Consider the following 12443-nt stretch of genomic DNA (forward strand, 5'->3'; position numbering starts at 1 on the left):
TTAAAGAGTAATAATAACAATAACATAACAACAATAACAGCCTATATTTATATAGCACCTTAAGGTTTTTAAATGGTATGTTATATCATTTGATCCTCAAAACAACTGTGAGTAGGTGCTATTTTACAGATGAGGAAACTGAGGCTGAGAGAGGTTATCTGATATCTCCAGGGTCACATAAGCCATTGAGTTTCTGTGGAAGGTTTTGAACTCATCTTCCTTATTCCAAGTCCAAAATTCTCTTCATATCTTTTGGAGGCTGTTCTCACATTTTCCAAAAGTAGCAATTGGACTAAAGGACCTCTGGATGTTCCCTTCAGTAAGCAATGTGACTCACCTATGTCCTCTTAAATCCCTGGAAAAGAGGTAATCTCTTCAGCCTTCCTGATATAGCCTGATTTCCCTGAGTTGCTGACTTTTACCTTTTGTTGTAAGTGACCGTGTGAACATTGTAGGAATGAAGTATTGACATTGTGTTTTCCCTAATTTCAGTTCATCTCCTCTCACAAAGATATGACTACATTTCTCCCAACACTTTAAATATCTTCTTAAGTATGTGCCTTTGAGTCTTGTGTGTCTTAGATGTTCTCCATCTTATCAGTTCTGACTTCCTTTTCTCTTCTGGCCAGAATCCAAAAAGAGTTGGCAGATACTGAGTATGTTTCTATATCCAGTTAGGGGATGTGAGACTCTGAAGACATCCTGTCAATTCACTCTGAAAGGCATGTTGTACAGCTTGTGGTTTTCAGGGTATTGGATAGGGGATTATCTAGTCATTTTCCTTGAGGTTTGGGCTAGCTTCCTATACAAGGCATATTCAGCAGGAAATTTGTCATCCTAGGTTTTTGCAGGTCAAAGCAATTAGCACAAATTCCCAGAATTAGCTCCACATTGAGATTAGGTCATAATGATGGAAAATTTGGATTTTTATAACCCAACCTGGCCATTTCTTATTGGACTATTCCTTTCCAAAAGCCAGTTTTTGGTTTTAATTAGGACTTGTCACCTTTACTAAATTGCAGGGAATATACATCAGCCTTTCTGCTCTGTGGTAAACATAGTACCATGCTTCTGGTTTTTGTCTCCTGGAGACCCTTGCATTTGTTTTGCTCAGTGATGAGCAAAGCTGTTCAGATTGGGGTAGGAGTAAGGGTAGGAGTGCCAAGAGTGGTGACAATGTTTGGGGATACAAATTTAAGCATATGTTATTTATGCCATTCTCATAGCTGACCAGATAATTTAGTTTCTAGAAAAATTGTCTGAAGAAGTGGTTTTTTTTTCAATTCAAGTCGAGAAGAACTAAGAAATTCCACCCAGCTTCAACTTTGAAGCCAACATTGATATCAATGGGGCTTAGACAATGTTGATTCTCAATGTGGTATCCTTAGAGCTGGCTTTCTGCCTTTTTGGTACTAACATTCCCACCTAAGCAAAGCTTCAACCAACAGGGTTAAGATCTGTTCTGATGATCAATCAGAAGCATCTGGGTAATTTGCAATATTTAACTGCACTGCTATCATGGAGCTAAATGAAGTGATGTCAACAAACCTAGCTCAAATGGGACCTCTTGGGAGGATACACTTGACAGAGACACCAATGCAAGGCATTGAGGGAAACTCTGGTTTGGGAGAATGAATGGAATATTCTTGGCCTCTTTGAAGTCTTTGCCACTGATGACCACTTCCTGCTGAGCCCTTTTCCTCCCTCAATTTCTGTGGCACTCTTCTCTCTTGGTTATCCTTCATCCTTGCTGATTATTCTTTCTCAGTCTTCTTTGCTGAATCATTATCCTTGTCCTTTCCATTATGTGTGGGATTATTGCAGGGCTCTGTCTTGGGCCCTTATTTCTCTCTTAGTGATTTCATTCCACCCACTCCCCTTCCCTCTCAACAAAAAACTATTACCTGCATGCGGATGACCCCAGATTTATGTATCTAGACCTTTTTCCTTGCTTAATCTCAAGTTCCATACCAATAATGGCCTATTGGACATTTCAGACTGAATATTTATGGGCATCTCAACCAATATATTCAAAACAGAACTCAACTTTCTTGCTAAATCCTTTTGCCATCATAAATGCCTTATTTCTGATGAAAGGAATACTGTATTCTAATTACTCAGGTTTGTCAGCCTCATCTATCCTGTTTTCCTCATTGCTCCCTGCTCCTTTCCTACCATTCAACCCACCTTCCAAGTCTTATCCTTTTCACTTCTTCAATATCTCTTGAATTGTTCTTCTCTCTATTCATACCATAACCATCCTCGACCAGGTTCTCATCGCATCTTGCTTGGACTACTGCAATAGCCTCTTAACTCCTCTCCCTGCCTCTAGTCTCTCCCCTCTGTAATCTATATTCCTCAAGAACATGTTACTCCCTGCCCAAGGAACTCTGGTGGCTCTTTAGGTCTTCTCTTGCCTCTAGGATTCCCTCTGGCATTAAAAACCCTTGACAATTGGGTCCTGAAGGCACATCACATTCCTTCCCAAACTCTGTTACATCCAAACTTGTGTTCTTGCTGTCTTCCACATTCCATCATCTCCTGTCCCTGGGCCTTTTCAGAGGCTGCTCCTTGTCCCTGGAATGCACTCCATCTTCACCTCTGTCTTGGGTAATCCGTAGCTCTTTTCAAAGCTTAGCTAAAGTACCATCAGTACAATCAGGATTTTTTTCAATCTCCAATTGCTATTGCCACTCCCAATTATGGTCTTTATTTTCTATTTGGTTGGTTGTGTTCATGTTTACTGAAGTAGGAGGTAAGCTGCATCTAGCATGAGACCTGGTACCAGTAGGTATTTAATAAATGCTTGTTGAATGAATTGACTGAAAGTATCTAAGAAAGTTTTGTGACTCACCTGATGACTATGGAGGGACCAGTCTTGACTTCAGTTCTCCGGTATCCCTTTTTCTCAGCTTGACTCCAGAGTCAAATAATAATTGAAGGTCCTTTCCCCTAATTTTGCATGGCTTTCTTTATTGATAGGCTCTATTTATAGAACATTTCTTGTTCTTCTTCCATTACTAAGACCCTCTGTTCTGTTTCCCCGTGCTCTTCCATTGGTCCTTCTGGAAAGGTACCTTTGAAGATATACTGAGAACATTGGTTTCATTTAAGATGGGGGTGCTACAGATCAGAGATTACCTCCTTTGGTTTTGATGTTTATGAAATGTCTTGTTTTATCTAATCCCATGTTTGGATGGTCCTGGGAATTGGAAATAATCTTGGTTGGTAGGTCAGATTTACAAATGAACCCTGCCCTTGAATGAGGCAGGGAAGAAGTACTGAGGACTGCCCTTTCCTCAGATGTTGTCTGTGACCACAGTGAACCTAAAGGGAGGAGGCAGAAGTGTGTGCGTGTGTACGCATGCATGCACGCATGTATGTGTGTATGTATGTACCTTGTGCCTTACAAAACAAATAAAATCTCATCTTAATTGGTTATGTGGTTATATCTGACTTAAGTGCCTACCCCTCCATTTTGGGTACTTAATTTGTGGTATCATTTGTCTAGGAGACTCTGGATGAGGAAATTCTCTCAACTCCTGCAGATGACACCTTTTCTACCATTCATAGAGAATTGCCTAGGGGCTGGAAGAGTGAAAGTTACTTGTCCAATCAGTGTGTGTCAGAGGTAAACCTTTGTAAACCTTTCCCCTTTTCTGTCTAGACTTGTGTTTTCTTGGATGTAGGAAATTCCTGGTTGAGAATCTCCCTCCATGGATACAACTTATCCCTATTAACTTGTAAGAGTCACCCAGCAGCACTGAGTGTTTAAATAATTTCCTTATGTTCACACAGCCAGCATCTATCCCCTTAAAATATAATGTAAATGGTATATCCTAGGATATGGAGAACCAAGCTATACCAGTCTACCTCTTCAATAGATTTTTTTAAAAAATAGATTTTCAATATATTTATTTCTTCTGATATCCATAGAAAAATCTGAATGCAAGGGCACTGGCTCTAGCACAAATTATGTCTTTCCTCTAACTTGGGGATTGAAAAATTCCATGTAATTAAATTAGTTACAAGAACAACATGACCAAAGAGCAGTAGTAACCTCCATCTCTCCCATGAGGACTAGACTGCCTTGGTTGATCTAGAGACAAAGAGGTAAATTTTATAAAATCCATTTGGTGTTCCCCGAAGGTTCCTAATCCACCAGGCTCCAGGGGCTCTGGGTTCAATCCATGGCTAATTTTCACTGCTCTTTATCAGTTCTAATTTTCATGCATGTCTTGTGTGTGCCTGGCACATAGTAGGCACTTAATACTTGATTGCTTGATGGTTTTATTGGTTCAAAGTAGACAGTCGATATTTGGAAATTTCTCTGGCTCAAGTGCCCCAAAGACACTTTGGCTACTGATGCCTGTTCCTTAGGTTTGTGTGGTGGGAATGTGACATGATCTTACATTCCCCTTGTCTTCTGAAATGCAAATTCCAATGTGGAATCTTAGGTTGTCAAATTTGGTGTCTCAGAAAAACTCCATTTGGGGTCACTATTGCTATCAAATTTTGGATATCTCCAGGCTTTGAAAGTACTCTTTCCACCCTTCCCTCAAGTGGTCACCTCCACCAGTTACTTTGTCCTTACCCATAGATACCAACACCCACCCTGGACATACCTGCTTGGTTCACTCCAAAGAAAGGATTCAGGGGTTGACTGTAGCTATTATACTTGAGGATGCAGAGAATCTGAACAATATACAATAAATAAAAACTTAAAAAAAGACACAGAGAGAAGGTAATATATTAGATAGTTTATTCAGTTTCCTCTGGGCTCACTGTCTGATTTCCTCTAGGGCCATCCTGATTTCTTTTTGGCTTTGTGCACATCCTAAATGGCATGGCTTAGACCCTGTAGTAGCTGGCTAATATTCTGCCACCAGCATTTCAGTCCACACTAGCCCTTCTTACTTTGGTCCTAAGCATTGGTGTGTGGTATATCATGTTTGAATGGGGTAGTGGTGGTGGGAGGGGGAAAGCCTTTAATTGGGAAAGGACAAGTCTCCTTCCTAATAGGCAAAACCCCAGATTATCTTTGAGATCCTGGTGAAGGAAAGGTAATTAAATCAAAAGGGAGGTTTGATACTGATGGAAATCAGTGAAGCAGGTTGGGGGAACCACACCATATATCTCTACACCTTGTTATTTTAGCTCCTGGCTATTTTTAAGCTGTGATTGGACAAGTGAGGCATGAAGCCCAATTTTGAAACCACTTCTCTCATGCAATGTGACCTCTACAAGGATTGCCTAAGGCATCTATTACAAATGTTGGGACCTTCACTCAGTAGTATAGCTCTTTAAATATTTATAGCATCTTTCCTCTCCTCTCCTCTCCTCTCCTCTCCTCTCCTCTCCTCTCCTCTCCTCTCCTCTCCTCTCCTCTCCTCTCCTCTCCTCTCCTCTCCTCTCCTCTCCTCTCCTCTCCTCTCCTCTCCTCTCCTCTCCTCTCCTCTCCTCTCCTCTCCTCTCCTCTCCTCTCCTCTCCTCTCCTCTCCTCTTTCTGAAGGTGTGCTCATCTGAAGACATCTTTCCTTAGAGAGGCAGGGCACCAGTCATGTTGCCACAGTGGGTAAAGGGAAGTTTCCTGGGACTGTGGGACTTGAGACCCCTGGCAGTGTTAAGGGCTCTGCTTTTTGTCCATCTGCTTTTGTCAGAAGCCTGGGTGATACTTAAGTAGCTGGCTGCATAGCAACATCCAATACTAATTTGATGATGTTGCAGTTGAAAGCCCTTGACTTAACTCTTTTCTAGGTACTTCTATTACCTAGGTGCTATAGATGTGATGCTTGTGTTAAAAAGAAAATGAGGAATATTGTCTTTGGCTGCAACACCAAGAGGGGAGGGTGTAGTTTAGGGTGTTGCACATGGAAATGGACCAGAAGGCACTCAAAACAGCAGGCTGGACTCATGTTTCCTTGACTTAGGGGAGAAGTTATAGGATTTTCAATATCTGTCCTTCCTCTCCCCTGCCCCGCAAAGTCCAATTTTAACCTGCACTGTCAATGAATGTGTTTTGGCGGGCAGGGAAGTCAACAAGGGGACAAATGCTTGTCCCTTGAAGTGGGGTATGGGTGTTTGGCTTCCCTGCACATTCACTAAGCTCTGCCCTGTCTGTGGTGTGGAATATCCTGGAGCCTTCCTGACAGGGGTGAAGTCACTAACTCATGGGAAAGCCCAGTCTAAGAGGAGAGTTACACTCAATGCCTGCTTGGCATCTTTATTTATTTCTCATGTACTCTCATTCTGTGGGAACTTTGGCCAAGTGGTACTTAAGTTGGTTTTGCAGGATAGCTGCTAAACCCTGTAGATGGTCATTATTCTGCTGCTCAGCACCAACCCTGGGTGGGGGCAGTGAGTATAGCCTGACCTTACTGGCCTGGTCAGGGGGTGGAACGTAGCTGGTGCTGGCACTTTCTTCTCTCATTCAATCTTGATTCTTGGTCACACAGCAAATTCTCCTCCATGGCATACTTGGCTTTAGGCTGTGCCAAGAAGGTAGGAAGGTTCACTGGCCCCTTGGTGCTCATCAAACCTGGTCTTGGGAGAGGACTTGTTATTGCTAAGGTTACATCTGAGCATTTGGTTGGTGGGGCTATTGGGATGGTGTTGGAATGGGAAAGCAGCTTAAGACAGCTGGAATCCAATGGTCTGAGCTCATCACTTGGCTTGAGCAGTCCTTACCTCCATTACTATCGTTTCTGTATAGGAAAGGAAATAAAAAGAAAACATCACAAGTTTGTATAGTATGTACCATACACATAACATAGCTCATTACTTCTCAAGGTGTTCTGGATAGGACCCAGTTGTCTGCAAGGCTTTTGGGTCTCACCTGGTAGACTTCTGGTGCTTATTTGAACTTAATTTATTCTGCCTGTCTCTGATGGACTGGTCACAAGAAAATGAGATGTATCAGACAGTAATTGTCGCAAAGAAGGAAAGTCATATACCTTGTGTGGAGTGCATAAGTGACAAAAGACTCCTGGGTCTATTCACATTCATGGTTAATATATAAGAAAGCAGCAGACACCTTGAAATTAGAACATGAGCAAAATAGAACTGCATTTGTAATTAAGAGATGAAAATGGTAGCCACAACCGAATGGACTGTGTATGACATATGCTTGGTATGGTAGAATGAGCACTGACTTTAAAGTCAGAGGATGTGGGTTCAGCCTCCTCCCACCCAATACATACTACCTGTGTGACTGCAGGTTACACGTAACCTCCCTGATCTCAGTTTTCTCATCTGTAAAATTATGGGGTTGGAATTGATAGACACTGAGGGGTTCCAACAATGGATGTAGTCTTATATACTCCTATGACTTTAGCCTTTCGACACTGAACCACATAGAAACAAATCGGGAAAAAACAAAAGGATTTTGCAGGTCCCATTTACAATTTTCTTTGAGAAGAAAATGGGATGGGTGTTTTATTACCTTTGGACTAGATCTATCACTTCATTGGTATTTATTGGGAACTCTCAGGGGAGAAACAAACTCCCTTTACCAGTGCAGATTGTCACCTTCTCAAGCAAATTATGGTCTTAAGTGAGTTGCTTGGGGTCTTTGAGAGATTGTGACATGTCCAGGATCACACAGGCAGAATATGTCCAATGCAGGACTTGGGACCCAGGTTTTCTGACTCAGAGGATGGTCCTATATCTACCACCCAAAATCATAGAATCACAGAATTTGAGAGTTAAAAGACATTAGTTCATCTAGTCCAACTCACACAAAAGCAATCCCTACTATAACATAACACAATAGGTGGTCATTCAGTCACTGCTTAAAGACAACCAAGGAGGCTTATCCCACCATTTCCCTAGCCTGGTCATTTCATGCTTGGACAGCTCTCATTTTAGGAAGTTTTCCCTGATCTTTCAAGTTGAAGTTTGCCTCTTTACAACTTCCACCCACTGCTCCTGGTTCTGCCCTCTGGGGCCAAGAAAGAACAAGTCCCTGCTTCAGAGAGTTGAAGATAGCATTCAAGTCACCCCTGAGGTTTCTTTTCTCCAGCCTAAATCTGCCCAGTTCCTTTAACTGACCTTCATCTGCCATGGATTCAAGGCCCTTCGTTATACTGGTTACTTTTCCCTGGATGCTCTCAGTGTTTTCCTTAGAATCAAAGTTCTGATGATGGCAGAGTAAAGTGCAACTCTCTCCTTACTATTCCTGGAAGTTATGCCCTGCTGCCTCTCCAGTCACTGTTATTGTCATCGTTATCGTCGTCGTTGTCATCATCATCATCATCATGATTATTCCCTATCTGTGGTGTATACTGAGCTAGGAGCTGCCTGGCACACTTGTCCACTTAGATCTCAGGCTATTCTTGTCCTGGTGTATCATAATCCAGCATTCCCTTCTATCTCAAAGGTAATTTATCCAGTGATGTTGTGGGTAATGTCCAGTATTTGAATAATCTTCTCTTTGATTAAATGGAATGCCATTGGCTGGATGACAATTGACCATCCCCCGATCATCCCTTAAAATATTGAAATTTGTCAGTTCAAATGAGTCTAAGCTTGGAACAGTTTTGTGGGTGTGTATGTGTGTGATCCAAGTTCCTTTTTCAAAGGGCAGTTGAGGGGGAAGGAAGAGGGGAATTTTCTTTCCCCTCCTATTGGTCATAGTGATGTTTATCAGTAGACTTCCTTGCCCAGTAGGAGATGCTCTAGCTAGCAGTAAAAGGGTCAGTTCACGAGAGTTCAAGGTGCAAATGAAGGAAGTGACTTGAGGGAGGATGCAATTTTAAGGCTCATGACCCTGGTATCAGAGAAGAGAACCAACCATGGATTTAAGGGAGAGCTAGACCTGACAAATGAGATTAGAGCTAAGAGAACACTACAACACTACAATGAAAGGACACTGAAATATAGTTATGTGTTTCCTTATGACCTTGATACTCTCCATTTTTACTACTTTTTCCATGTGTGTATTTGTGGAAGAGTGCATTTTTTGCGGGGGGGGGGCAGGAATTGGTTGCTGCTTTTGTTCTATGCCATTTTAGAAAATTCTGTTGCTTTTAGCTAATTCCATCTACTGGGTGAATGCTAATGGGAAACAGCAGTGGGTGGGACTATAGTTTTAGGAGTTTAAACACCCATGTTTGTTTGATGTTGTTTAGTCATTTTCAGTCCTGTCTGACTCTTCGTGACTCCATTTGGGGTTTTCTTGGCAAAGATACTGGAGTGATTTGTCCTTTCCTTCTCCAGCTCATTTTACAGATGAGGAAACTGAGGCAAAAAGGGTTAAGTGATTTGCCCAGGGTCATACAGCTAAGAAGGCCAGATTTGAACTCAGGAAGATGAATTTTTCTGATTCTAGGCCTGGAGCTCTATCTACTGTGCCCCCTAGCTGCCCTTTAGAGACCCACAGGATACTCTAGACCTGTAAGTAGCTTAGAGGGGGCACTGCGTTAAAAATGAAATGGAGATGAATAATCTATAGCTGGACAGGGTTTTACAGGTCAATTAGCCCAACTCCCTTACTTTAGAGATGAGAAAACTGATACCCCCTAGAGGTTAAGTGATTTGTCCAAGGTTACACAGCAAATGACAGAACTGGGATTTAAGCTTAGGCCAGTCTTTCTACTATCCTGTTCTCACAGAGAGCATTTGCTTGGCAGCCTATGAGGAAACCATTATTTCTCTATAGGGGAGGAGGGAGGAGCAGTGGCCTCCAACTCTTAAGAACTATGCCTTAGTAAGTTGGCATCATGAGGATTTGCCTGGCAGTCTTTGTAGAGGATCTCATCCTCAGATGCAGATGGACTCTTAGGTCAACTTGGGTATATGTTTCAAGGATAGTCATATCCAGTATAGCTGTTAAACCTAGTATTACTAAACTAAGGTTCTAGAAGCACTTTTAAATGTCTTCACCCTAGTTTCCTCAATATACCCATCTCCTGGTGGAGAGACAGAGGCACAAAAAAGAAAGAGGCTTGGCAGGGGGGTACTCCTAGCCTTTCCATCTACCCTGACAATTTTTCATTAGCACAGGTGGAATCAAGACCAGTCAGGGCATATTTCTGTGACTGCAGAAGGCAAATATAAAGTTTTTCTCAGTTGTTAGCTCCCCCTTGCCTTTCCATTAGCACAGTAAATAGACTCGACTCTATTCCTTTACATTTAAAAGAAAAAAATAGTTGTGAATTCTCCAGTCCCGCCTCTTCCAGCAAGCTTTCACCAGCTGTTCCAGGCAGTACTCACATTTTCCTCTGAAACCCTCAGGCACTTACTGTAGTTTGTGCCACTTATTGGCTCGGCATATGCAACCTTTACTGAAATGGATCCTCTGATGTCCACATCAGTCTCCTGTGCACTTTTAGGTATGTTTCAGTACTGGCCCCCCTTGTCTAGACTGCAAGCTTTGTGGTCTGGGGAAGAAATGAGGATGTCCTATATGGCTTTGTATGCTCTATACCCCCTAGCATAACCTTGACCATGGTAGGTATTCATGACATATTTGCTGATCAGTGGACTGCTTGAATGAAAACTGTTTGCAAATCTTCTTACAAAAAGATGGAAATGTGGGGGGTTGGGACTTCCAACTTTCTTTTGGCTATTTTCTCAAGGCAAGTCTCTAGGTTTAATTAAGCTTCTTTTATTCCCTTTGAAACCTGTCTTCCTCATGCTTTGGCTAGGAATTGATTTCACCAGCAAGCCTTATGACTCTGTTGTGACAAATAACAGATACCCATAGATATGTGTTGCTATAGATACTTGTACTGAGCAGCTTCCAGTATGAAGTATTCCGGTGTTAGAAAAGCCAATGTGCATGCACATAGCAAAAGCAAAAGGGAGGGAGCTGGTGCATCCGGAGCTTTTTAAAATAAAGCTCAGGGGTCACCTCCTACACAAGGTGTTGTAGTGTTCTCTCCCTAATTAAAAGTACTTTGCATTTAGTTCCACACATTACATTTCCCCAATAGAATATAAGTCCCTTGAGGGCAAGAACTTTTCATTTTTGCCTTTGAATCCCTACCTCTTACCAAGGTATCTTCCATTTGGTAGGTGCTTAACTAATAATGTTTGTTTAATTGAATGGAGGAGTGGATCAGTCAGTCAACAAACATTTATTAAGTGCTTTCTGTGTGCCTTGGCATTGTGTGGACTCTAGGCATACAAAGACCAGCCTGAAACAGTTCTTCCCCTTAGGGATCTTCCACATCATTGCTGAGACTATCTGTACTAGGCCACCCATCTCCACTGTGTGCTCAGGACTGGATTAGGCTTTTTTGGTGAATAGAAAAATAAGAGGAAATATGATTCTTGGCTATGAAGCATTTACTATTATTACTCCCCCGCCTCAACAAAGACAGACCTAATCCACAGAGGTGTTATGGGGGATGGTTGGGTGGAGAGGACCTCCTTCAGCCTCAAATTCTGCTGAAGAGGCTTAAGTTGAAATTTACCCTGCTCGAAGGCACACTTTGAAAATACATGCAGGGGCAGCTAGGTGGTGCAGTGGATAAAGCACCAGCCCTGGATTCAGGAAGACCTGAGTTCAAATCTGGCCTCAGATACTTGACACACTTACTAGCTGTGTGACCCTGGGAAAGTCACTTAACCCCAATTGCCTCACCCCCCCCCCAAAAAAAAGAAAATACATGCAAAGAGGCATCTGAATAGGCACAAAATACACATTTGGCTATTTCTCGGCTAATCATGGAATCTAGCCCTTGCCAACTCATGTGCCAGAAATAAAAACAGAATAAATATCTCCCCAAGTATTTGGGCCTTTTGGAGACAGCAGCTTTCTTGCCATCTCCATGAGTCTTGTCTGATGACCAAGATTATGAGCTGCTGTTAGCCTGCAATTCACTTTAAATTAAAATGGAGATAGTGCCTAGCCAGGCTTTGCCAACACATATAAAAGGCTCATTAACTCCTGGGCTCCTGTATTGATGTTCCCTTCCCTGTTGAACTCATAATGAGACTAAAACCATTAGCAATAAAGATGCCTAAACCATATCGGGTCGTGATGGGTGAGTGTGGCAAATATCTCATTCTGGACATCATTTGATCTTCCTTATTTTGTGCTGTACTGGAGAATGTGCTATTCTTTAAGAGTTCTGTAATATTCCCACCATTTTCCAATGATTTGTTAACTCAGTTCTCATGATCGGAGAGACTGGAGGCTGGTAGGATAGCACCTGAATAGGAACCTTCTCTTCATGAAGTTGGAGGGCTAACAATATGGAGCTCATGGTACGGGTGACAGGTCAAAGGATGGAGCCATAGAAATGAGAGACAGTCCAGGTGGGGAACAGCTACATCTACCAAAGCCTTTATGCCTACTAAGCTCACTTTAATCCATGTTTTTCCTCCTTGGATGGGCTCACCGTGGGCCTGTCACAGATTTACACTGCTATTACTCTAATAATGCAGGCTGGAACCTTCTCTGATACATCTTCTGAGAGATTTGCCTAGGGTCACAC

General features: G+C 42.2%; 1 protein-coding gene across 1 annotated transcript in view; it reads right to left on the reverse strand.

Annotated features, from left to right (window-relative positions):
- Window positions 1-5468: 5468 nt before the first annotated feature.
- The window catches only part of SYT9 (synaptotagmin 9), a 225809-nt gene continuing 218834 nt past the window's right edge, over window positions 5469-12443 (reverse strand). Inside the window, 1 exon segment of the mRNA XM_043969631.1 lies at window positions 5469-6704. Coding sequence (XP_043825566.1) covers window positions 6696-6704 — 9 coding nt within the window. The 3' untranslated portion in view covers window positions 5469-6695.

Source organism: Dromiciops gliroides, chromosome 6 (genome assembly GCF_019393635.1).
Source record: "Dromiciops gliroides isolate mDroGli1 chromosome 6, mDroGli1.pri, whole genome shotgun sequence".
Classification (NCBI taxonomy): domain Eukaryota; kingdom Metazoa; phylum Chordata; class Mammalia; order Microbiotheria; family Microbiotheriidae; genus Dromiciops; species Dromiciops gliroides.